Source organism: Mandrillus leucophaeus, unplaced genomic scaffold (assembly GCF_000951045.1).
Source record: "Mandrillus leucophaeus isolate KB7577 unplaced genomic scaffold, Mleu.le_1.0 Scaffold226, whole genome shotgun sequence".
NCBI lineage: Eukaryota > Metazoa > Chordata > Mammalia > Primates > Cercopithecidae > Mandrillus > Mandrillus leucophaeus.
The window spans coordinates 15811-40229 of NW_012102321.1; the positions used below are offsets into that span (position 1 = coordinate 15811).

General features: G+C 38.5%; 1 protein-coding gene across 3 annotated transcripts in view; it reads left to right on the forward strand.

The window, feature by feature from the left end:
• Positions 1-713: 713 nt before the first annotated feature.
• The window catches only part of KLHL20 (kelch-like family member 20), a 65117-nt gene continuing 41411 nt past the window's right edge, over positions 714-24419 (forward strand). Inside the window, exons 1-3 of one of the 3 annotated variants that reach the window (XM_011981405.1) lie at positions 714-879; positions 1820-1883; positions 13124-13697. In XM_011981405.1, the coding sequence (XP_011836795.1) occupies positions 1861-1883; positions 13124-13697 (597 nt within the window). In that variant the 5' untranslated portion in view covers positions 714-879; positions 1820-1860. Of the gene's footprint in view, positions 880-1053; positions 1475-1819; positions 1884-13123; positions 13698-24419 lie in introns of those variants that run through there. The other 2 variants (XM_011981404.1, XM_011981406.1) reach the window with 2 other exon arrangements.

Below are 24419 nucleotides of genomic sequence, written 5' to 3' on the forward strand. Positions count from 1 at the left end.
TTACACTTGTATCACTTGTTTTCTAAATATTAATATACAGTAAAATTCAGGTGATTGTGTGCTATGGGAAAATCTGGAGGAAAAGATAACTTGAAAAATACACTTTTTTGGCTCTGCTTGCTACTGAAAAAAAAATTTTTTTAAGAAAATATACTCTTCCCTCCCTAACATTAAAGTGAATCCACAGAAGATGCGTTTGGTGAAGTGTCTGGTGGTGAATACTAAGTAGAAAGGGCAAACTAACACAGCCTTAGAGCCTGGATAAAATCCTGGTGTCTTGAAAGTTCGACTGTGGGAAATCTGGAGAGTAAGGGCTATCTCTGATCTGTCTATGTAACTTCTGCACCTTGCACATAGTAGAGTCCTGACAGATACACGCCAACCCATGTGTGCATGCAATAATCCAATCCACAATTAGGAACATTGTGCCAAAAGGAGACCCACCAACTAAAAAGAGATAAAAATTCTTAGCTTTCTGTGACTACCCTTTGACTACTGCCTTTGCTGACGAAAACAAAGAGGAGGCTTCAGTATTCAAACACTGCCAGTTCCGTAGTGAACTCTAAAAATGGTTACTCTTGGGAGACAAACAACCCCCACGAGGATAAACAGCTTTTGAGGTTACCCGAATGCCCCAACAAAGGGCACGACTACTTCCGGAGCCGCACCGGAACCCCTTGGCGGAGTATGTGGCTTCCTGCGGGAACGATTTAAGAATAGGACTACTTCCTGCTTCTGGACATGGGCGGGTGAAGGGAAAGGAAATAGCTTTAAGAGCGGCATCCTGCCTGAGCTAGCAGCGGTGGAGGAGGAGGCAGAGAGGAGTGGAGGGCGGAGTAGACGGAGGAGGCTGCGGCAGAGAAGAAAGTGTCAGAGCCGGTAAGTGAGCCAGCCGCCTTAGAGCAGGGGACAGCGGACAGCGCCCCAGGGCTCGCTTCGCAAATATGTGGTGCCAAGTTGCTGAGCTGCCCCATGGGGTCAGTCAGGGTTGTGCTTCGTCGGTCGCCTGTCTGTCGGCGCCGAGAAGAGACTGTTGCGGCGCTGGGGCCGGGCCTCGCGGAGCGCCAGAGTGCGCTCTCGCTGGCTGACAGCCTATCTCGGAAGCCAGAGGAGGCCCTGGGCTGTGTCCTGCTTGGTAGTGCTGGGGTTCCGCACCCTGGACAGCTTCCCCAGACAGTGTTTGGAATTCAGGGAAGGAAGAAAGTACTGTGCGCCCCCATTTAACCCTCGGGACCTGGCGAAATCCTGCTACGTGGGTAGTGAACATTGTTTCGGGAACTGAAGGAAATGCATGTAAAGAGTGTTAGTCTGGAGCCATACTTTCCCTGCCCTGTTCAAGCTCCCTGGGCTGTCGGAAGCGGAGTTGTTTGTAAAGGCAAATGCCGACGCCTCCTCCTCCTCCTGTCACTTCGGGACAAGTTAACAACCTTCAGATTCGTTGTTAAAGCAGCGTGTTCTCTATGTGATCTATCAGGTTAGTACTGCTGTGGGTATCTGGTGATTGCTCTGTAAATATGCTTGTTGGCGAGATCACAGTTAAATATCTCCAAGCACTTTTTGAAGAGGAACAAGACTGACCTAACAGTCGGGACTATTTAGCATACTTTACCTCCCCTTTACTTTAATCGTTTTAGCATGCAGAGTAAGGATGGTAATCTTAAATGTACTAGGTTAAGTTATTGTGCATCTGCAAAAGGCCTGTGATATAGAATATGAAACTCTTGATAACTGACGAAATGAGTGAAATGATTAGATAAAGATTGTTACTGTAAAGATCAGAAATAGCTTTTATTAAGTTCCTGCTTTTCTGTTGTCTTAGGTTCGGCTTTAGAGTGTGGTGAAGGGTACTTTTCATGGTGCATGGAAGGAAAGCCAATGCGCAGGTAGGCATTCAGGAAGAAAACCTTTGGTTTCACTGATTAAAATTCAGCATGTAATAATTAAAATTTTTTAAAAAGAGTTTCAATCTTACCAAATTCTGCTTGGAACTAATGAGTCTTGTTCTACAATAAATCAAAAGTAATATTAAGAATTAATCACTTTTTAATAGAATAAAATACAGAAGTTAAATTTCTGAAAAGTGCCGTGGATTGTATGTAAACACTTAATTTTCCTTTTTCATGGTTTTTTTTTTAAAGTAAATAATCATTAAGTTCATTATGATACTATGTGGATTTATTATCTTCAATTCCCTATAAAATGTAGAGGATTCTGTTCCCATGTAAGAATCATAATTATTTACAATACACTGTACTGCATGCCTAATTATGGTTTTGGTTATTTCCTTGATGTTCAATAATACATGTGTTCTGTTAATTAAAATAGCTGCATTGCAGGGAAGATTGTATAAGGACTAAAATAGGTATTAGACATAATAACTTAGTCCATAGAAAAATAGAACAATGTCTGGGAAAATACAATTAAATAGGCCCTCCCAACCCTAGAATTTAATAATGCTTTTTCTCATTCTGTTCTAACAAATGAGACTAGAACCTTTATTGATACAAAATCAGCCCAGTTCTATTTCTTTGGTTTTTACATTTGTTTTCTATTTATTGAACTCTGTTTAATCATTTGTTATTTAACATCAACGGTAAACAACTTTTGCAGTTCTTTTAAGAGAAGAAACATTTTATAATGGGAATATGACTTATAACTCAGAACTTGGAGTAAGAACCAGAATGTATATCTTTTTCCAAATCTTTTATTGATTTATCAATTGACCTTGAGCTGTTCACCTTCTCTGTACCCCAGCTTGCTTCTTTAATGTATCTAATCAGGATATTGGGGATTAATGGATATTTGCAAATGCTTTAAATGTGGGAATGTTTTTGGTTTATCAGTAGTCTATATAAAATACTTACTTAATCACTCATGCCTGCTCCTTTTTTTCCAGATGAAAAGATGTTATCAAGGTGAAAAATACTATTATCTTATTTATATTTTATTCTGTGGCAGGAATAATATTTTACCACAATGTACATGAAAAAATTAACAACATATATTAAATGCTTCATCACTTCATTCTAACTTTATTGCAAAACCCACTGATTGTGTCTCATCTCCAGCTACCATAAAATGTCATGTCTTATGTAATTGCTAAAATAAGAGCTTATTATTTTTTAAAAGAATAGCAGAGCGTGGGAATGTTTTTGGTTTATCAGTAGTCTATATAAAATATTTGCTTAATCACTCATACCTGCTCCTTTTTTCTTGCTTTATTACATAATACTGTCAGCTATTCAAAATCATGTTGGATAATTCTAGTGCCGTTAATTGTTAAGTTACAGCTCCTTCTTCATCACTGTCACTTGGCCAGAGCCTAGCCTACTCACATTGGTCTCTGGTCTTACTTCTACCTGCTTCCTACTTTCAATCATGGTCACACTTCCCTATCCTTTTCTTGTTGGGCTGTCATTTTTGCTGATTTAACCCAGAAGGCAGTCTCTGTAATGCTGGGTTTATACTCAGCTGCTATTAAAGAAGCTTTGAGAAGTAACTTTTTATATTGAGACTGTTTGAATACATGTTCATTCTGCCTACTAGATTGCGAGCTCTTTTAGTCTCATGTCTTCCTATATTTGCATCACTAGCACCTAATGATTACTGAATAATTGTTTAAATAGGACTGAACAGTTTCTGCAGACTTTACCCCTCCAAAAAACAAAAAAAAAAATCTATGAACAAGAAAAGACTGAAAATTATTGTTAAAGGTGTTCTAATATTTGATTATAAAGTTTTATGAAATCAATTGGCATTTTATTATTAAAGTTTCATTGCATCATTTATGTACCATCATTTGCATACACAGTGCAAAATTTAAAAGATACAATAGGATATTCAGTGAAAAGTTAACTCTCCCATTGCTGACCCCAGTTCCCAGTTCTTCTCTCCAGAGGCAACCACTGTAAGCAGTTTCTTATGCATTCTTTTAGAGGGATTGTAGTTCATACACAAATATATATAAGATGTCTTATCTTTTCATTTTTTTAATTTTTATTTTGTAGAGACAGGGTTTTGCCATGTTGCCCAGGCTGGTCTCAAATTCCTAGGCTCAAGGAATCTGCCTGCCTATGCCTCCCAAAGTGTTGGGATTACAGGTGTGAGCCACCGCACCTGGCCAACATTAGTAGCTTTTAAAAAGAGAAGATGGCTGGGCACAGTGGCTCACGCCTATAATCCCAGCACTTTGGGAGGCTGAGGCAGGCAGATCCCTTGAGCCCAAAAGTTCAAGACCAGCCTGGGCAACATGACAAAACCCCATCTCTACAAAAAGGAAACAAAAAAAATTTAGCCAAGTGTTGTGGCAGATGCCTGAAGTTCTAGCTACTCAGGAGGCTGAGGTAAGAGGATCACTTGAGTCTGGGAGGCAGAGGCTGCAGTAAGCCGTGATCACACCATTGAACCCCAACCTGGGCAACAGAGCAAGACACTGTCTCAAAAAAAAAAAAAAAAAAGACACAAATGTTGCAGGGCATAGTGGTTCATACTTGTAATCCCAGCTACATGGGAGGCTGAAGCAGGAGGATTACTTGAGCCCAGGAGTTCGAGGCTGTGGTGATCACACCACTGCACTCCTGCCCGGGTAACAGAGAGAGACCCCATCTCTTAAATAAATAAATAAATAAAAATAAGAAAATAAAATGCATTTGAAAAGACACTAATGTCAGCATATCATGCACATTCTTCTGTATCTTTATTCACTTGAAAAATTGTTTTGTAAATTGTAACAAATGCATATAGACTTACCTTATTCCTTTTAATAGTTATGTGGTATTCCATTGTCTATATGCACCTTTGTTTTCCAGTCCCATTTGAGAGAGATTTATTTCAACTGTTTTGCTGTTACAACCAGTTCTGTCTGCAATGAATATCCTTGTAGGTGGTTTTTGCCCAAATGTGTAAGTATAGAATAAGTTCTGGCTGGGCGCAGTGGCTCATGTCTGTAATCGAAGCACTTTGGGAGGCCGAGGTGGGCGAATCACAAAGTCAAGAGATCAAGACCATCCTGGCCAACGTGGTGAAACCCCTTCTCTACTAAAAATACAAAAATTAGCTGGGTGTGGTGGCGTGTGCCTCTAGTCCCAGCTACAGTCCCAGTTGGGAGGCTGAGGCAGGAGAATCACTTGAACCCGGCAGGCGGAGGTTGCAGTGAGCCAAAATCACACCACTGCACTCCAGCCTGACGAAAGCATAAGACTCCATCTCAAAAAAATAGAATAAGTTCTTAGGTTTAGAATTGCCTAAAGAGTATGTACATTTTTTAATTTTGGTGGACATTGACAAATTTTTGCCCTTAGAGTTATACCAATCCATAGTCTTTACTAACAATGTGTTTGTTTCCCAAGGTATTATTTTTTAATCATTCATTTATTTAGAGATACCAAATATTTTGTAATGTAATTTTTCCAAGTTTCCTTGAATATATTAGTAGAAAACTGAGCCTGATTGTAGAAATTGGTTTATTCATATGTCAAACCTTTATATAATACCACTCTGTACCTGTATATTGTGTGATACAGATCAAGTGATGAAAACAGATATCATGATACAATATTGGCCTGGTGCAGTGACTCATACCTGTAATCCCAGCACTTTGGGAGATGGAGGAGGCAGGAAGATCACTTGAGCCTAGGTGTTCAAGGCTGCAGAGAGCTATGATTGCACCACTGCACTCCAGCCCAGATGACAGGGTGAGACTTCATCTCTAAAATGTAATTAGTTAATTAACTAACAAACATTAACAGAATTTTAATAGAGATGTAAACTTAGAGGAGGGAACTGCTCTGTGGAGATGAGGAAGCATCACAGAAATGGCAATATTTGAGCTGGATCTTCTAGGAAGAATAAGAATTTACTTCTAAAGAAGGGAGTTAATTAAGGACACCATAAAAGGAAGGAACAACTTGTGCAAAAAAAAAAAAGAAAGAAAGAAAAGAGAGAGCACCAAGACCCAGAATTGTCTGACATGCATGGAACAGTGAGTATATGTGGAGTATAGGATATTTTGGGGAAGAAGGGGAAGTAGAAAATATGGAAATTGAGGCTACAACCATGGGAAAGAATTCAAACTTTAGGTATTTAAGAGCCAATGGACATTATTATATACATCGTTTGTTCTTTGAGCTGATTTCTAGGCACATGGGGGATGGATTGGAAAGAGAGAAGAAATTATGGCAAGGAAATGAATTTAAACTAGTTGTGGTAGTTCAGATGAAAGAAGATGAGAACCTGAAGTAGATCTATGGCAGTGAGGGTTGAGAGAAGAGGATGGAATTGAGAGCTTGTATAATAGTAAAATCAAAAGGATTTGGTGAACATGGAGTGAGAAAAAGGTAGTGTTATAAATGACTCCAAACTTAGGAAACTAGGTGCCGCCATGATAAGATTAAAAAGAAAAATACAGGAAGAGGAACAGGTTTCAGCAAGCCAAGAATAGATTCTGTTTCATATACTTTTAATACTATTGTGTTTGGGAAACAGCCAGGTGGAGGTGTCCAGCATGTGATTGGAATATGAGTCGGGGGCAGAAGAGAGATTTGGGCTAGAAATTTTTTAAAAATGTGAGTCATCAGTACTAAGAAGGTTCTTTAAGCTGTAGGCATAAGTGATGGTAGAACAGAAAAGGAGAATGCTGAGGACAGAACTGTAGTGAGTACCAGGTGTGTTTACAGTGGGGCCTAGCAGGAAGACCCCATAAAGTCTCTAAAATGAGTAAGAAGCTTTACATGCTTCGGGTCTTATTTTATTTAACAGCATCTAGAGTTTTTATTGATAGTTTTTTACTCACATTGAAGGATAGCTGAGCTACTCGAGTTTAATTTCAGAAGACAAAATTTCCAATCTCATATCTTTGAAATTTTCAGTTTGTTCTAGTCAGTGTAAAGTGTATGCTTAAAAATAGTGGTAAAACATATACTTGCTTGATTTGACTATTCCCTAGTGTGGCATGCACTGTAGGTTAGCTTGCACATCTCTTCCTTTCTTCCACCTACTATAGACACTAGAAAATTAAATACTCTCCTTGATTTCTTAGTTGTCTCTGCATATGGGAAGAGCTGTGTGACACCGTGCTACCAATGAGATGTCAACAGTAGTTGTTGAGGGGTATTCTAGGAAGGCTTTTGCTATCCTGATATAAAGGGAAACTAGCATGCTTGCATGAGGATTTACCCTTCCTGCTCCATCTTGGTCTCGATCACTGGACCAAGGCTCCCAAGGCTTATGCTCATTTTATCCAATAAGCAGTGATGAGATGCCTTGGGACTAAAACATTCACAACCAATTTTCAAATGAAGAGGTTAATAGCTTGGCTTTCTGGTGTGGAATCAAGTATAGAATATAGTGCCTATTGGGACCCCTTCTAGTAAGCAGCACTGGCACTTTGAGATATTTCTGTTTTGAGGGTTTATATACCCAAATCTGTAGCTCTCTCTGTTCAAGTATATTTAGGACTATAAATGAGGATCAGTACAACTGAATCTTTTTTAAGGTCAAGTTGTTAATTTTCAAAGTAAAACAAAATTTTTGAAGTAGGAAAGGTGAAATGTTCATTTAGATAGTGTATTAGTCCATTTTGCATTGCAGTAAAGAAGTACCTGAGACTGGGTAATTTATTTAAAAAAAAAAAAAAAAAAGAGGTTTATCTTGGCTTATGGTTCTGCAAGCTATACAAGAAGCACCTGTCACACATGTCACCACACCTGGCTAATTTTTAAATTTTTTTTTAGAGATGGAATCTCATTTTATTGCCCAGACTGGTCTCAAACTCCTAAGCTCAAACGATCCTCCTGCCTCAGCCTCCCAAAGTGCTTGGATTACAGCTGTGAGCCACCATGCCCAGCTAGTTTTTACATTGTTAAATGGTTGAGAAAAAAAGACAAAAGATGAATGATATTTCCTGAAGTGAAAATTATATGGATGGACACCAATGGCTGGGGGCATGGTGGCCTACACCTGTGATCCCAGCACTTTGGGAGGCTGAGGCAGGAGGATCACTTGAGGCCAGGAGTTCTAGACCAGCCTGGGAAACAGAGAGAGACTTTGTCTCTACAAAAAAATTAAAATTTAGCCAGGCGTGGTATTATGCACCTGAGGGCCTAACTACTCAGGAGGCTGAGTTGAGAGGATCGCTTCAACCAGGAGCTTGAGGCTGCAGTGAGCTATGAGCACACCACTGCACTTCATCATCAGTGACAGAGCAACACCTTATTTCTAAAAAAACAAAAAGAAAAAAAGATTCTACTGTACTAATGCAGTAATAAGAGCTTTTTTTTCTTTTTTTTTTTTGACACGGAGTTTTGCTTTTGTTGCCCAGGCTAGAGTAGTGCAGTGGCGCAATCTGGGTTCACTGCAACCTCTGCCTCCAGGATTCAAACGATTCTCTTGCCTCAGCCTCCCAGGTAGCTGGGATTACAGGCATGTGCCACCATGTCCAGCTAATTTTTGTATTTTTAGTACAGATGAGGCCTCACCAGGTTGGCCAGGCTGGTCTTGAACTTCTGACCTCAGGTGATCCAGACACCTCTGCCTCCCAAAGTGTGGGATTACAGGTGTGAGCCACTGCACCTGGCACTATGGTATATTTAAAGGAAAAACGGAGACATTAGCTTAGTTTACCCACATTGTACTTAGGTGAAATAAAAAATTGTTCATATCTCAGTTCAACAGTAGCATCTTTATGTACATAACTAAGGTTGTGACAGTAACACTTTACTTTCAGCATTCAGTGTCAGTATTCCAGGAATTTTTGAGTTGGTCTTTTGTCTTTGTTACTTTTTTAAAAAAGAAGCTTGATTTTACCACTGTTAATCATGTGATTCTTTCAGCAGCTACTATGTACAAGGCACCATTTTAGCTCTGTGGTTAAAAGCATTCTTGATTGTTTATGTGGATGATAAAAATTATTCTTTAACGGCTCAGCTTTATGTTTTAGTCTTTAAAATTGCCAAGCACAAACAGTGATGTTTTTACCAGATGTATAAGTATTTTGGAAAAATTGCTTCTTGTTGAAGAAAAGAAGAACCATGTTTTTTGTTTTCGTGTTATATCTTTGCAATGCACAAGCAATTTCTTCTTCCTAGAACGTCCTTATGGATTTTTCTGTCCTTCTCAGGAGACTCCTTTTACACCTTTGTGTTTTATTATACTGTAGTTCCTGTCAGTGCTACAGCTTTGGAAGTAGAAGACTGATAGGGATGCTGTCCTTTGCAGGCTAGATATTAGACTCTCTCAGTAGTGGTAGATGACTAGTATCTGAGAGAGACTCACATGAGGCTGACCTAGAACTCAGTGATCAGAATGCTTGAGTCATCCCCCTTTTAAGTAGCATGGTACTTTTGGAAGAATTTTCCATCAGAGGACTGCTTAATAAGAATCAGAAACAGAAATATACCGATCTGGAGCATGGATGTGAGACACTTCCCTTAAGCTCTGGGAAAACCCAGTGTAATATTCCTACTTCACAACAAAAGACACACCCTTGTGGTAACCTGATAGAAGACACCTGTCAGATCCGGAATCTTTCTGAATGATGTTAAACAAATACTTCATAGATTTTGCCTTTCTGAATGACTTTTAAGCTTTATTTAGGTATAATTGATATACAAAAATTTGTACATATTTTATATATGCATTTTGATGAGTTTGGGCATATGTGTACACCCATGATATCATCACAATCGAGGTCCTAAACATATGTATCACCTCCAAAAATTCTTTTATATATATATATAAACATACACATACATTATATATATGTTTTTGGGTTTTTTGTTTTTTTTTTTTTTCTAGAGATGGGGCCTCACTATGTTGCCCAGGCATGTCTCAAACTCCTGGGTTTAAGGGATCCCCCTAGCTCAACCTCCCAAAGTGTTGGGATTACAGGCATGAGCCACTAGGCTCAGCCTAGCTCCAAAAATTGTTACGTTTGAACCACATCTTTTGTCCTGGTTGCGCTCTTACTGGTTATTCATGTATCTCCTCCTCTAGAGATTGCTTCTTTATATTACTTTGAATTTCCCACAGTCTATAGCAAAATGCTTTGTACATTAAAAGCAATTAGTATTTGTTAAAAGAATAGTTATTTTAATTAAGGGTCATAGATTGTCTTTTCTCTGCATGTTTATGTAATGTGATGATTAAAAAAATCCAAATATCTTATTTCTAATTATTTGTCAGTAATTTGTGACTTTTACCTAGTAATTTCACACCTGAATTTCCACATCTGAAATATGAATATAAGATACAAATTTGCAAGCCAGGCACGGTGACTCACACCCGTAGTCCCAGCTACTTGGGGGGCTGAGGTGGGAGGATCACTTGAGCCTGGGAGGTCGAGGCAGCAGTGAGCCATGATCAAACCACTGTATTCCAGCCTGGGTGATAAAGCAAGACCCTGTTGCAAAGAAAAGATACAAATTTGTATCTTATGTATTATCTGGAATGACTTTAAAGATAATAAAAGTATTTTAAGTATTTTATCAATACTTAAAAGTAATTCTGAAAATTTCTTAGACCATCCAGTTAATTTTAGTTAGAAAAGGGATAACGTAAGTTCACTTTGTTATGCTTATTCCCTTAAATATGAAATGCATTTTACAGGCTTCTTTTACCAAATTATTTGACTCTTCTTGATATTTCACTGATGAAATTTTTCATGATGACTGAATCTAAAAAAAAAGTCTGTATTTGGTGTAGTTTCTTGGGCTTTTAAAAATAGTTGTACAGAAATTTGGATAATCCATAAGAAAAAACAAAACAAAACCTTATTTTGAATTGCTAAATCATCCTAGAAACTCTTTCCTCTCCTCTTCCCAGTACTCACATGAATTACAGTTATTAAATATTCACAGTACCTCAGGAGATGCGTGGTTTACCCTAAAGCATCCAGAGACTGAGAGCTTCATGATTTTGAGTAAGTCACGTAACCAAACTAGTTTCTTCATCTGCAAAAGGAGGGCATTATGCTAGATGATCCGATGATCCATTCCATTCCATATCTAGATCTCCACACAAGCAAGAAGGGGCAGTTTTCATATTTGAAGACTTGTGAAGAACACCAACTTGTAAGATTTATAGACACATACATATATACAGGCAGTGTTCATCAAATTTGAGCAATTTACAGATACTCCACCACCTTTTTGTCCAGAACCCATTTTAAAGGAAAATAATTATTGCAGCTTCTAAAAAATATGTCCTTTAACACAAGTTTAGACAACACATACCTAAATGTACAGGAAATGCCCAACTTATAGACTTCTACAGTTTATGTATACTAGCTTGAGCCATCATGCTTCTCTAAAGCTTTTGTTTAAAAACCAAAAACAGCCAGGCGCAGTGGCTCATGCCTGTAATCCTAGCACTTTGGGAGGCTGAGGCAGGTGGATCACGAAGTCAGGAGATCGAGACCATCCTGGCTAACACGGTGAAACCCCGTATCTACTAAAAATACAAAAAATTAGCCAGGCATGGTGGCACGCACCTGTAGTCCCAGGTACTTGGGAGGCTGAGGCGGGAGAATTGCTTGAACCGGGGAGGCGGAAGTTGCAATGAGCCGAGATTGTGCCACTGCACTCCAGCCTTCGCGACAGAGCCAGACTCCGTCTCAAAAAAAAAAAAAAAAAAAAAACGAACCCAGCATGGTGGCATGTGCCTTTAATCCCAGCTACTCAGGAGGATTGCTTGAGCCTAGGAGTTCAAGACCAGCATGGGCAACATAGTGAGACCCTCATCTCAAAATTTTTTAAAAAATTAATAAATATAAAAACCAAGCAACAACAAATTGTAGAATAATCTGAAAAAGAGAGAGATTCTTTTCCTTCTCCCTTCTTGTACCTATTGTTCTTTGCGTCTTGGGACTTCAAAACTCAGGGCAGTGGCATTTAAACTTTTTTGATATAACCTGCAGTTTACAAAGGGAACCAGTGATGCATATCTATATGAATTTGTGTGTGTACATACACACAATTGAACATACTTAATGAAATGTATGCTGTTACTTTCTATTTCATTTTTTAATGCTTCTTATGATGCACTGAATTTTACAACTAAACCTAGTCCCCATTTACAGCACGCTTACCATAGAAAAATACAAACCTCCAAATAAATAAACTTTTAGAATCAACTTTTAAATACTACTTACTTATAAATTGAAGAATGTCTGTTTATGAACTTATTCATTTATTTTATAATCATACCGAAACCTCAGTGATTCAGACCAATTTGACAGCAGTTTGACATATGTAGTACTTTTAATTGAGGCTTATCATATTTAATATCCCTAATAGGAAATTAGACCCAAATTAGTCTAACAAAATCGACCTGGAGGCTCTTTGGAGTCCTGCTAAATCATCATTTAGCTTGCCATTTTCTTTACTATTTTAATACCAATAAACTTTGAGGAAAAGATTCTATGTAAAGATAAATTTCAATCCAGCCTTTTTTTTTTTTTTTTTTTTTTGAGACAGGGTCTCTCTCTGTCACCCAGACTGGAGTGCGGTGATGCAATCTTGGCTTACTGCAGCCTCTGCCTCCAGGGTTCAAGTGATTCTTGTGCTTCAGCCACCCAAGCAGCTGGGATTACAGGCATGTGCCACCACACATGGCTAATTTTTCTGTAATTTTAGTAGAGACAGGATTTTGCCACATTCACCAGGCTGGTTTCAAACTCCTGGCCTCAAGTGATCAGCTTACCTTGGTCTCCCAGGGGTTACAGACATGAGCCACCACACCTGGCCGTCAATCCAAACTTTTTAGATTGTCTTTAATTCAAAATTGAACTATTAATTGAAGCATGTTAACTTGGGCTTAATTTTTAAAATGGATAAGCATAACCACCTTATCTAAAAGTTTTATTACCATAGTAGCTGGAATTTAAATGGTTTATGTAGACCAGGCATATTGGCTTATGGGAGGTGGAGGCAACAGGATCACTTGAGCCCAGGAGTTTGAGACCAATCTGGGCAACACAGTGAGACATCATCTCTACAAAAAAATTAAAAAAAAAAAAAATCACCAAGCTAATTAGGTTTCCTTATCACTTGAATTACAAACATTTAAGGGGAGAAAAGAGTTTATAATAATACTGCCATCTTCTTTCTCTCCCCCATCATTCCTATAGGTGTACCAACATTCGACCAGGAGAGACTGGAATGGATGTAACAAGCCGCTGCACCCTTGGAGACCCCAACAAACTACCAGAAGGGGTTCCCCAACCTGCCCGCATGCCCTATATCTCAGACAAGCACCCTCGACAAACCTTGGAAGTGATTAACCTTCTGAGAAAGCACCGGGAGCTATGTGATGTGGTGCTAGTTGTGGGCGCCAAGAAGATATATGCCCATCGAGTCATTTTGTCAGCTTGTAGTCCCTACTTCCGAGCTATGTTTACAGGAGAATTGGCAGAGAGCCGTCAGACAGAAGTAGTGATCCGCGACATCGACGAGAGGGCTATGGAATTACTGATTGACTTTGCATATACCTCCCAGATAACAGTAGAAGAGGGCAATGTTCAGACTCTTCTGCCAGCTGCTTGCCTCCTCCAGCTGGCAGAAATACAGGAAGCCTGCTGTGAATTCTTAAAGAGACAATTAGATCCTTCTAACTGCCTGGGCATTCGGGCTTTTGCTGACACACATTCATGTCGTGAGTTGCTAAGGATAGCAGACAAGTTCACCCAACATAACTTTCAAGAGGTGAGTTGCACTTGGTGTTCCAATGCACTTATGACCTATTTGTCAGAGAGCAATATAGGTTCACATTCTGTTAAATTGCCTGGGTATTTCCTGCTGATTCTAACTCATAATAGCAAAGAAATAAGTTATTATAAATCCTAAACCTAGCTTTTATTTTAGAGGCCAATTTTGTGTTCTACCAGCAAAAGTTAAGAGTTAGGGATTGATTCTCCGTAACTGTACTTATAAAAGTATAAGCAAAAAAAAAAAGAAAGGAAAAAAAAGAAGATAAAAAAAAAAAGATTATAAGCCAAAATAGAGTTTAATTCCTAAGAGGATCTGTGCCTGATAGGATACCTGGTATTATCATTTATATAAGATATTTCCTTCCTGATTATGTGGATTATTCAGAATAAATTATAGATTATAGTTTATTTGGTAAACTAATAATCTGAAAAGATAAGTTTAGATGTTATCAAAAGACTTTTCATTAAACCTGCTATCTTTGCCTTATTTATTTAACAAATAATTGTAAGGCTACTATGTTTCAGCCACTGTGCTTGGGAACATAGGCTACAATAGTGAACTAGAAATCTAGAGTCTCTGTATTCATGGAGTTTATAATCTAGCAGGGAAGATAATCATTAAACGCTTAATTATACAAATAATTAACTACAGTTAATGGGTGTTACAAAGCAGCAGCCCTGGATGATTTAAGAGTGTATTACAGAGAAATTTAACTTTGGTTCTGGAACAACTTGTGCAAAATCCTGAGATGTTAAAAAGCATCACTAGTTTGAAGACCTAAAAAAAAAAACCAGTGAGACCCAAGGGGGTTAGAGGGTGTTACATAGTGATTACACAGAAGAGGGCTAAATAACACTGAGGTTGATAGACTACATTAAGAATTTGAGATTGGCCTGGCACAATGGCACATGCCTGTAATCCCAGCACTTTGGGAGGCTGAGGCGGGCAGATTGCATGAACTCAGGAGTTCAAGACTAGCCTGGGCAACATGGCGAAACCCTATCTCTACAAAAAATACAAAAATTAGTCAGGCATGGTGGCGTGCGCCCCTAGTCCCAGCTACTTAGGAGGCTGGGGTGGGAGGATGGCTTAAGCCCAGGAGGTAGAGGTTGCAGTGAGCCAAGATCGTGCCACTGCACTCCAGCCTGGGTGAGAGAGCCAGACGCTATCTCAAAAAAAAAAAAAAAAAGAATTTGAGATTGATCCTAAGAGTGCTAGAAAACCATTAAAGGGTTTTAAGCAAAGGAAAAACATTGTCTGTTTTACAACTTTTTTAAAAATCATATTTTTATTTATTTTGCAGTAAAGTGATCAGCTCAGGACCATACTTTTTTTTCCCCCAATCATTTTTTGGAGAACAGGTGGTGTTTGATTATATGAATAAGTTCTTCAGTGGTGATTTCTGAGATTTTGGTGCACCCACCACCGGAGCAGTGTACACTATACCCAGTGTGTAGTCTTTTATCCCTCACACACCTCCCATGCTTCCCCCTGAATCCCCAAAGTCCATCGTGTCATTCTTATGACTTTGCATCCTCATAGCTTAGCTCCCACTTATAAGGGAGAACATAGGATTTTTAGTTTTCCATTCCTGAGTTACATCACTTAGAATAAAGGTCTCCAGCCAACTCCATCCAGATTGCTGCAAATGCCATTATATCTTTGTTTTTTCTTTTCCTTTTTTTTTTGAGACAGAATCTCACTGTTGCCCAGGATGGAGTGCAGCAGGGCTCAGTCTCAGCTCCCTGCAACTTCTGCCTCCTGGGTTCAAGTGATTCTCCTGCCTCAGCCTCCCAAGTAGCTGGGACTATACATACACGCCACCATGTCCAGCTAATTTTTGTATTTTTATTAGAGATGGAGTTTCACCATGTTGGCCAAGCTGGTCTCAAATTCCTGGCCTCAAATGATCTGCTTGCCTCAGCCTCCCAAAGTACTGGGATTACAGGTGTGAGTCACCGTTCCTGACCAATATATCGTTCCTTTTTATGGCTGAGTAGTATTCTGTGGTATATGTACATACCACATTTTCTTTATCTACTCATTGATTGATGGGCATTTGGGCTGGTTCCATGTTTTTGCAGTTGCGAATTGTGCTGCTATAAACATGCATATACAAGTGTCTTTTTCATATAATGACTTCTTTTCCTCTGGGCAGGTAACCAGTAGTGGGATTGCTGGATGAAATGGTAGATATACTTTTAGTTCTTTAAGGAATCTCCATACTGTTTTCCATAGTGGTTGTACTAGTTCACATTCCAACTAGCAATATAAAAGTGTTCCCTTTTCACCACATCCATGCCAACATCTTTTCTTTTTTTTTTTTTTTTTTAATTTTGAGACAGAGTCTCACTGTGTTGCCCAGGCTGGAGTGCAGTGGCATGATCTCGGCTCACTGCAACCTCCGCCTCCCAGGTTCAAGCGATTCTCCCACTTCAGCCTCCTGAGTAGCTGGGATTACAGGCATTTGCCACCACACCAAGCTAATTTTCGTATTTTTAGTAGAGATGGGGTTTCAGAATGTTGGCCAGGCTGGTCTCAAACTCCTGACCTCAGGTGATCCACCCACCTTGGCCTCCCAAAGTGCTGGGATTACAGGCGTGAGCCACCGTACCTGGCCCATTTTTTAATTTTTAAAATTATGGCCATTCTTGCAGGAGTAAAGTGGTATCACATTGTGGCTTTGATTTGCTGATCATTAGTGATGTTGAGCAGTTTTTCATACGTTTGTTGGCCATTTGTATATCTTCTTTTGAGAATTGTCTATTGGTCTTTAGCCCACTTTTTGATGGAATTGTTTTTTTTTCTTGGTGAGTTGTTTGAATTCCTTGTAGATTCTGTATATTAGCCTGTTGTTGGATCCGTAGTTTGCAAACATTCTCTCCCACTTCGTGGGTTATCTGTTTACTCTGCTGATTATTTCTTTTGCTGTGCAGAAGCTTTTTAGTTTAAGTTCCATCTATTTATCTTTGTTTTTGTTGCATTTGCTTTTGGTTCTTGATCATGAACTCATTGCCTACACCAATGTCTAGAAGGGTTTTTTCCAGTGTTGTCTTCTAGAATTTTTATGGTTTCATGTCTTAGATTTAAGTCTTTGATCCATCTTGAGTTGATTTATGTATAAGATGAGAGATGAAGATTCAGTTTCATTCTTCTACACGTGGCTTGCCAATTATCCCAGTACCATTTGCTGAATAGGATGTCCTTTCCCCACATTATGTTTTTGTTTGCTTTGTCAAAGATCAGTTGGCTTTAACTATTTGGCTTTATTTCTGGGTCCTCTATTCTTTCTGTTGGTCTGTGTACCTATTTTTATACCAGTACCATGCTGTTTTGGTGACTATAGCCTTGTAAAATAGTTTGAAGTCAGGTTATGTGATGCCTCCAGATTTGCTTAGCCTTCCTTTGGGTATGTGGGCTCATTTTTGGTTCCATATGAATTTTAGGATTGTTTTTTCTATTTCTGTGAAGAATGATGGTGGTATTTTGATGGGAATTGCATTGAATTTATAGATTCTCCTGGCAGTATAGTCATTTTCACAATATTGATTCTACCCATTCGTGAGCATGTGATGTGTTTCCATTTGTTTGTGTCACCTATGATTTCTTTCAGCAGTGTTTTTGTAGAGACTTTCACTTCTGTAGTGAGATATATTCCTCAGTGTTTTATCTTTTTTTTTTTTTTTTTTTGCAGTTACTATAAAAGGGTTGGGTTCTTGATTTGATTCTCAGCTTGGTTGCTCTTTGTGTATAGCAGTGCTACTGGTTTGTGTACATTAATTTTGTACCCTGAAACTTTACTGAATTCATTTACCAGTTATAGGAGCTTTTTGGATGAGTCTTTAGGGTTTTCTAGGTATACAATCATATCGTCGGCAAACAGCGACAGTTTGACTTTCTCTTTAATGATCTGGATGCCCTTTATTTCATTTGTTTGTTTGTTCTAAGAGATGGGGTCTTGCTCTGTCCCCTAGGCTGGAGTGTTTTGGTGCAAACACAGCTCACTACAGCTTTGACCTCCTAGGCACAAGCGATCCTCCCGCCTCAGCCCCCTACATAGTTGGGACTACAGGTGCACACTATCATGCCCGGCTAATTTTTGTATTTTTTTGTAGAGACAGGGTTTTGCCATGTTGCCCAGGCTGCTCCCAAACTCCTGAGCTCAGGCAATCCACCTGCTTCGGCGTCCCAAAGTGTTGGGAGTACAGGCGTGAGCTGCTGCACCGGGTCCTGGATGCCCTTTATTTCTTTCTCTTGTGTGATTGCTTTGGCTAGGACTTAAAGTACTATGTTGAATAGAAGTGGTGAAAGTGTGCATCTTTGTTTTGTTCCAGTTCTCGGGGGATGCTTTCAACTTTTCCTGTTCAGTATAATATTGGCTGCAGGTTTGTCATAGATGGTTTTTATTACCTTAAGGTATATCCCTTCTATGCCGATTTTCCTGAGGGTTTTAATCATAAATGATGCTAGATTTTGTCAAATGCTTTTTCTGTATCTATTGAGATGATCATATGATTTTTGTTTTTAATTCTGTTTATGTGGTATATCACAGTTATTGACCTGCATATGTTAAACTATCCCTTCATCCCTGGTATGAAACCCACTTGATGATGGTGGATTATCTTTTTGATATGCTGTTGGATTCAGTTAGCTATTATTTTGTTGAGGATTTTTGCATCTATGTTCATCAGGGATATTGGTCTGTAGTTTTCTTTGTTATGTTCTTTCCTGGTTTCGGTATTAGGGTGATACTGGCTTCATAGAATGATTTAGGGAGGATTCCCTCTTTCTCTGTCTTTTGGAATAGTGTCCGTAGGATTGGGACCAATTCTTTTTTTTTGGAGACAGAGTCTCGCTCTGTCACCCAGGCTGGAGTATAGTAGCACGATCTCAGCTCACTGCAACCTCCGCCTCCTGGGTTCAGGCGATTCTCCTGCCTTAGTCTCCTGAGTATCCGGAACTACAGGCACCCACCACCACACCCAGCTAATTTTTTGTATTTTAGTGGAGACGGGGTTTCACCATTTTGCCCAGACTGGTCTCAAACTCCTGAGCTCAGGCAATCCGCCACCTCAGCCTCCCAAAGTGCTGGGATTACAGGCATGAACCATCGCGCCTGGCCCAATTCTTCTTTAAATGTCTGATAGAATTCAACTGTGAATCCATCTGGTCCTGGACTTTTTTTGTTGGCAATTTTTTTAATTGTCATTTCAATCTCACTGTTGTTATTGCTCTGTTCAGGGTTTCTGTTTCTTCCTCGTTTAACTTAGGAGGGCTGTATATTTTCAGGAACTTATTAATCTCCTCTAGGTTTTCTAGTTTGTGCACATATCGGTTGTAATGTCTCCCTTTTTTTCTCTATCTTTTTGATATGGGGTTTCACACTTGTCGCCCAGGCTGGAGTGCAGTGGCACAGTCTCGGCTCACAGCAACCTCCACCTCCCGGGTTCAAACAATTCTTCTGCCTCAGCCTCCCGAGTAGCTGGGATTACAAGCACCTGCCACCACGCCCAGCTAATTTTTTTATTTTTAGTAGAGACAGGGTTTCGCCATGTTGGGCAGGCTGGTCTCGAACTCCTGACCTCAGGTGATCTGCCCACCTTGGCCTCCCAAAGTGTTAGGATTACAGGTGTGAGCCACCGCGCCAGGCCCCATTTTGTTTCTAATTGAGTTTATTTGGATCTTCTCTCTTTTCTCGGTTAATCTTGATAATGGTCTATGCATTTTGTATATCTTTTCAAAGAACCAGCTCTTTCATTTCTCTTTTGTACTGTTTTTTCTGTTTCAATTTCATTTAGTTCTGCTTTGATCTTTATCAATTCTTTTCTTCTGCTGGGTTTGAGTTTGTTCTTGTTTATCTAGTTCCTTGAGGTTTGACCTTAGATTGTCTATTTGTACTCTCTCAGAATTTTGATGTAGGCATTTAATGCTGTGAACTTTCCTCTTAGCACCACTTTTGCTGTATCCCACAGGTTTTGATAAGTTGTATCACTATTATTGTCAGTTTACAGAATTTTTAAATTTTCATCTTGATTTCATTGTTGACCCACAGATCAATCAGGAGCAGATTATGTAATTTCCATGTATTTACATGGTTTTGAGATTCCTTCTGGAGTTGATTTCTCCCTGCTGAGAAGGCAGGCAGGGCTTTCAGGCCTTGCCCCTCCCTGCCTGCCATGGCTTCAGCTTCCATGTTGTATCTGCACTTCTCGTTTGCTCCCCCACCCCGGATTCTGCCCAGGAAAATTTGCACTCAGTCAAAATTATTACACAGTTTACCTGGAAGTCTCCTTTCTGTGGCCCTTCCCCAGTTCCACTGGCTGTTCTCCCCAAGGACCCTTGTGAGATAAAGTCAGAAATGGCTTCCCTGGGGACCAGGACTGCCTACCGGGCTCTTCCTACTGCTGCTTTTACTTTCATATGTCACTAAATTCATTTCAGTTCTAGGTAAGATTAAATCCTTCTCCCATAATCTGAATTTTCAGGTTCTCCAGTGAGGATGTGTGTTCGGAGGTGGGCTTTGCCCCTCATACTTTGGGCACTCACAGTTTTTTGGCTCAGATTTTGCAGCTGCAAGCCACTTCTGTCAAAGGATCTGTGAATTCTTTTCAGTTTTCCTGGTGTGTTCCTCTGGTGGTTCTTGGAGTAAAAGTTCACAGTGTGAATCTCCACACACTGTTCTGTCTGTCCAATTGGAAGGTGCAAGTTAGTCCTGCCTCCTATCTGCCATTTTTTACATATTTTCTATTTTGTGCTTTAATACCACCCTCTGTCCACCAGGATAACCTCCAATGGATCAAACATTTAAACATACAAAATAAAACCATGAAAATATTACAAGATGACATGGAGCAATTTCTTTACAATCTTGAAGTGAAAAAGGTCTTTCTAATTGACTAACCCAGAAAAGACAGAAGAGGAAATTGATAGATTTGACTACATAAAATTCAAAATTTTCTTCATGGTAAAACAAAGCAAAACAACAATTACGAGACGAAAGTCAAAGGCAAGCTGGGGAAAAATATTTGTAAATCGTCCTTTCTGGTGGTGGTGACCTTCCCACGAGAACATGCCTCTTACAAAGGATCTCCTTCATCCCTCTCCGGAAGAGGAGAAGAGGAAACACAAGAAGAAACGCCTGGTGCAGAGCCCCAGTTCCTACTTCATGGATGTGAAATGCCCAGGATGCTATAAAATCACCATGGTCTTTAGCCATGCACAAACCGTAGTTTTGTGTGTTGGCTGCTCCACTGTCCTTTGCCAGCCTACAGGAGGAAAGGCTTACAGAAGGATGTTCCTTCATATGAAAGCAGCACTAAAAGCACTCTGAACCACGATGAGTGGGAAACCATCTCAATAAACACATGTTGGATTAAACAACAATGGTAACTTGTATCATGGACGACGTTAATCTCCTTATGTCAAGAGCTCCTGTTGGTCGATAACACAAACTGATGACCTAACAGAAAAATGGGCCATAAACAGAAAAGAAATTGAGATTCCCCTTAAACATATGAAATCTGCTTGTTTAAAATAACTAAAACACAAAACCACATGAAAGTAACATTTTTTATCTATCAGATTACAAATATCCAGAAGTTTTATGCACCCTGTTGGCAAGGCTGTGGGGAAATAAGATCATTGCTAGTGTGAGTATAAGTTAGTACAACCCTTTTGAGAGGAACTACAGTGGTATCTGTCAAAGTTACACACTTTTTACACACACTATTTTGACTCAGCTTCCTACTTCTGGAAATTTGTACTACAGGTGTACTGGAGAATGGAACAGTTTGCCACCATAAACAAGGTCAACAAATCAATACCAATGAGATCACCTGAGAGGGGAGAGAGAAGAAAAAAGCCCTAAAATGTTTCCAAAATTGAGGGATAAGTGACTGGCAATGGTAACAGGGAATATTTAGAGAGGATAGAAGAAAAGAGCAAGCATGGGTTGTGAGATGCAAAGGAAGGGATTATTTTAAGAAGGATATATATGTGTATATATATGCATATATATATACATATATACACACATATATACACATGTATATATACACACATATCTCAGCATATGTATATGCTGAAATAAAAGTTATTAATAGTATTAGGTCCATTGGCCTTAAGAAACATTAAAACATTACAAACATTTTGGTACTACAGAAGAATGTAAGCAGGATACAATTCAGACACCATAAAAAGATTAATTTGATTTCATAAAAGTTAAAATTTTTTGTTCTTTCCAACATAAAAAGCATCATGAACTAAAAAATTGATGTCAAACTCAGAAAATCTATTTGGAACATACACAACAGAAAAATGCTAATTTCCATGAGCTCATCCAAGTTTAATCAGAAAAAAAAAAACATGAAAAACACAGTGGAAAAATAAGCAAAGGGTATATAATAAGGAATGTGTAAAAAATAAAAAAAAAAAGATGGTCAAATGGAAAATAAACGTGAAAGGACGCTCAGCCTCACCTATAATTGAAGAAACGTATTTCAAAACAAAATACCACTTTTTTAGCCTTATAAGACTGGAAAAATACTATTTAAACTTTATTTGAAAAATATTCAAATTTATAGGAAATCACAGGAGTAAGACAAAACTTTTATGTACCCTTTGTCCAAATTCACCAATTGTTAACATTTTGCCTCATTTACCTTATCATTCTCTCTTTGCTCTGTAAATATTTTTGTCTGGGTAATTGGGGAGTATATTGCCAATAGCATATTCCTTTACTCCTGAATACTCCTATCCTCCTTTTATATTCCTTTACTCCTTTACTTTCATATTCCTTTATTCCTGAATACTTACTATGATGGTTGCAAAGTGGTGATTTTTTTTTTTTTTTTTTAAACTCCAGTTTCTGTCTACATTCTGCTATAGGATAGAATTTTTCTTAACCCGTATTGATTGATTAGTACTGTGGACTTATGGGCTTATTCTATTCAGTAGATTATAGTCCTTTGTTGCTATTTATTATTTTGATGCATGGTAGGTTCTGGTTTATCCTTCTTGTGTTTCCTTTTGCAAAATTAAATACATGTATGTTTTCCTATTTCCATTTCTTTTCTGCATGCTATATATTTTGTTGCACCTTGCATTTTAATATTTTCTGGAATTCATTCCATATTAGTTGATTTAGATCGTCCTTGTTTTTCATAGCTGCATTGTACTCCTTGTACAATGGATGTACCACTGTTTGTTCAATCAGTCTGCACTGTTTGAGCATTTAGGCAGCTTTAAATATTTTGCCATCACAAATAATGCTGCAATGAATAACATTTTGTTTGAATATATCAATATTGTTGGAAGTTTATCTTTAGAATAAATTCCTAGAAATAGGATTGCAGGGCCTAACTTTAACTTCATTTAAGTATCACCAATTTCCCTTCCATAGGGATTGAATCATTCTAACCAGTAGTATATGAGGCTAACTGTCCACAGCCTCACCAACAGATTGTATTGCCAGCCTTTGGAATTTTTGCTAATTTAACAGATGAGAAGGGAATTTCAGTATCATTTTAATTTATACTTCTCTTAAAATAAGTTGAACGTCTTTTCTATTTTTAAGCACCATATGTATAATTCTTGTGAATTGTGTTTTAATCTATTTTGCCCATTTTGCTATTAGATTTTTGTTTTTTCTTCAATTTTTAAAAGTTCTCCATATATTAACAGTGATAGCCTTTTATCCATGATACATGTCACAAATATTTTTTCCAGTTTGCATTTGTCTTTCAAGTTTGCTTATTGTATTTTTGATCATGCAAAACTTTTTGGTTTTTTTAATGTCAAATGTATCAGTCTTTTCTTTTATTGTATCTGGATTTTGAGGCAGAGTTTGAAAGGTGTCCCCAAACCCAGGTTACAGAGAAATTTACAAATATTTTTTCTAGTATGTAAATGGTCTTAGTTCGTCTTTGTGTATGGTGTGAAATATGGACCTAAGTTTATCTTTTTCTGAATGGCCATCTAGTCTAAATACCGTTGATTTAAAAGCCTTTCTTTGCCCCAGTGATTTCAGATAGCATCCTTATTAAACACTAAATTTCTGTATGTAATTGGTTTTTGACCCTCTGTTCTAGGCCATATACCAGTATGATACTGTTTTCTATTTATTATGGCTTAATTACTAAAGTTTTATAATGAATTTTAGTATGTATGCGGTAGGGCTAGTAACCCCCTCCCCACCATGTAACTCTTGTTTTTCAGTGTTTTCCAAGCTTTCTTGCTATTTATTTTTCCAGATGAACTTTAGTGTCACCTTATCTAGTTCCAATAAAATAACTTATTGGTATATTTATTGGGATCATATTAATTTATAAGTAAACTTAAGAACAGTCATTTTATGATGTCGAGTTGTCCTATCAAATAACAAGATTTTATTTCTTCAATTGTATTTTTGTATCTCTTGGGAATGTTTTATAGTTTTATTCATCTAAGTTTTATACATTTCTTTTTTCTTTTCTTTTTTTTCTTTTTTTTTTTTTTTAAGAAAGAGTCTGGCTGTGTCACCCAGTGGGGAGTGCAATGACACAACCTCCACTCACCACAACCTCCGTTCAAGCAATTCTCCCACCTCAGCTTCCCGAGAAGCTGAGGTTACAGGCATGCACCACCATGCCTGGCTAATTTTTGCATTTTTAGTAGAGACAGGGTTTCACCATGTTGACCAGCCTGGTCTCGAATGCCTGACCTCAAATGATCTGCCCT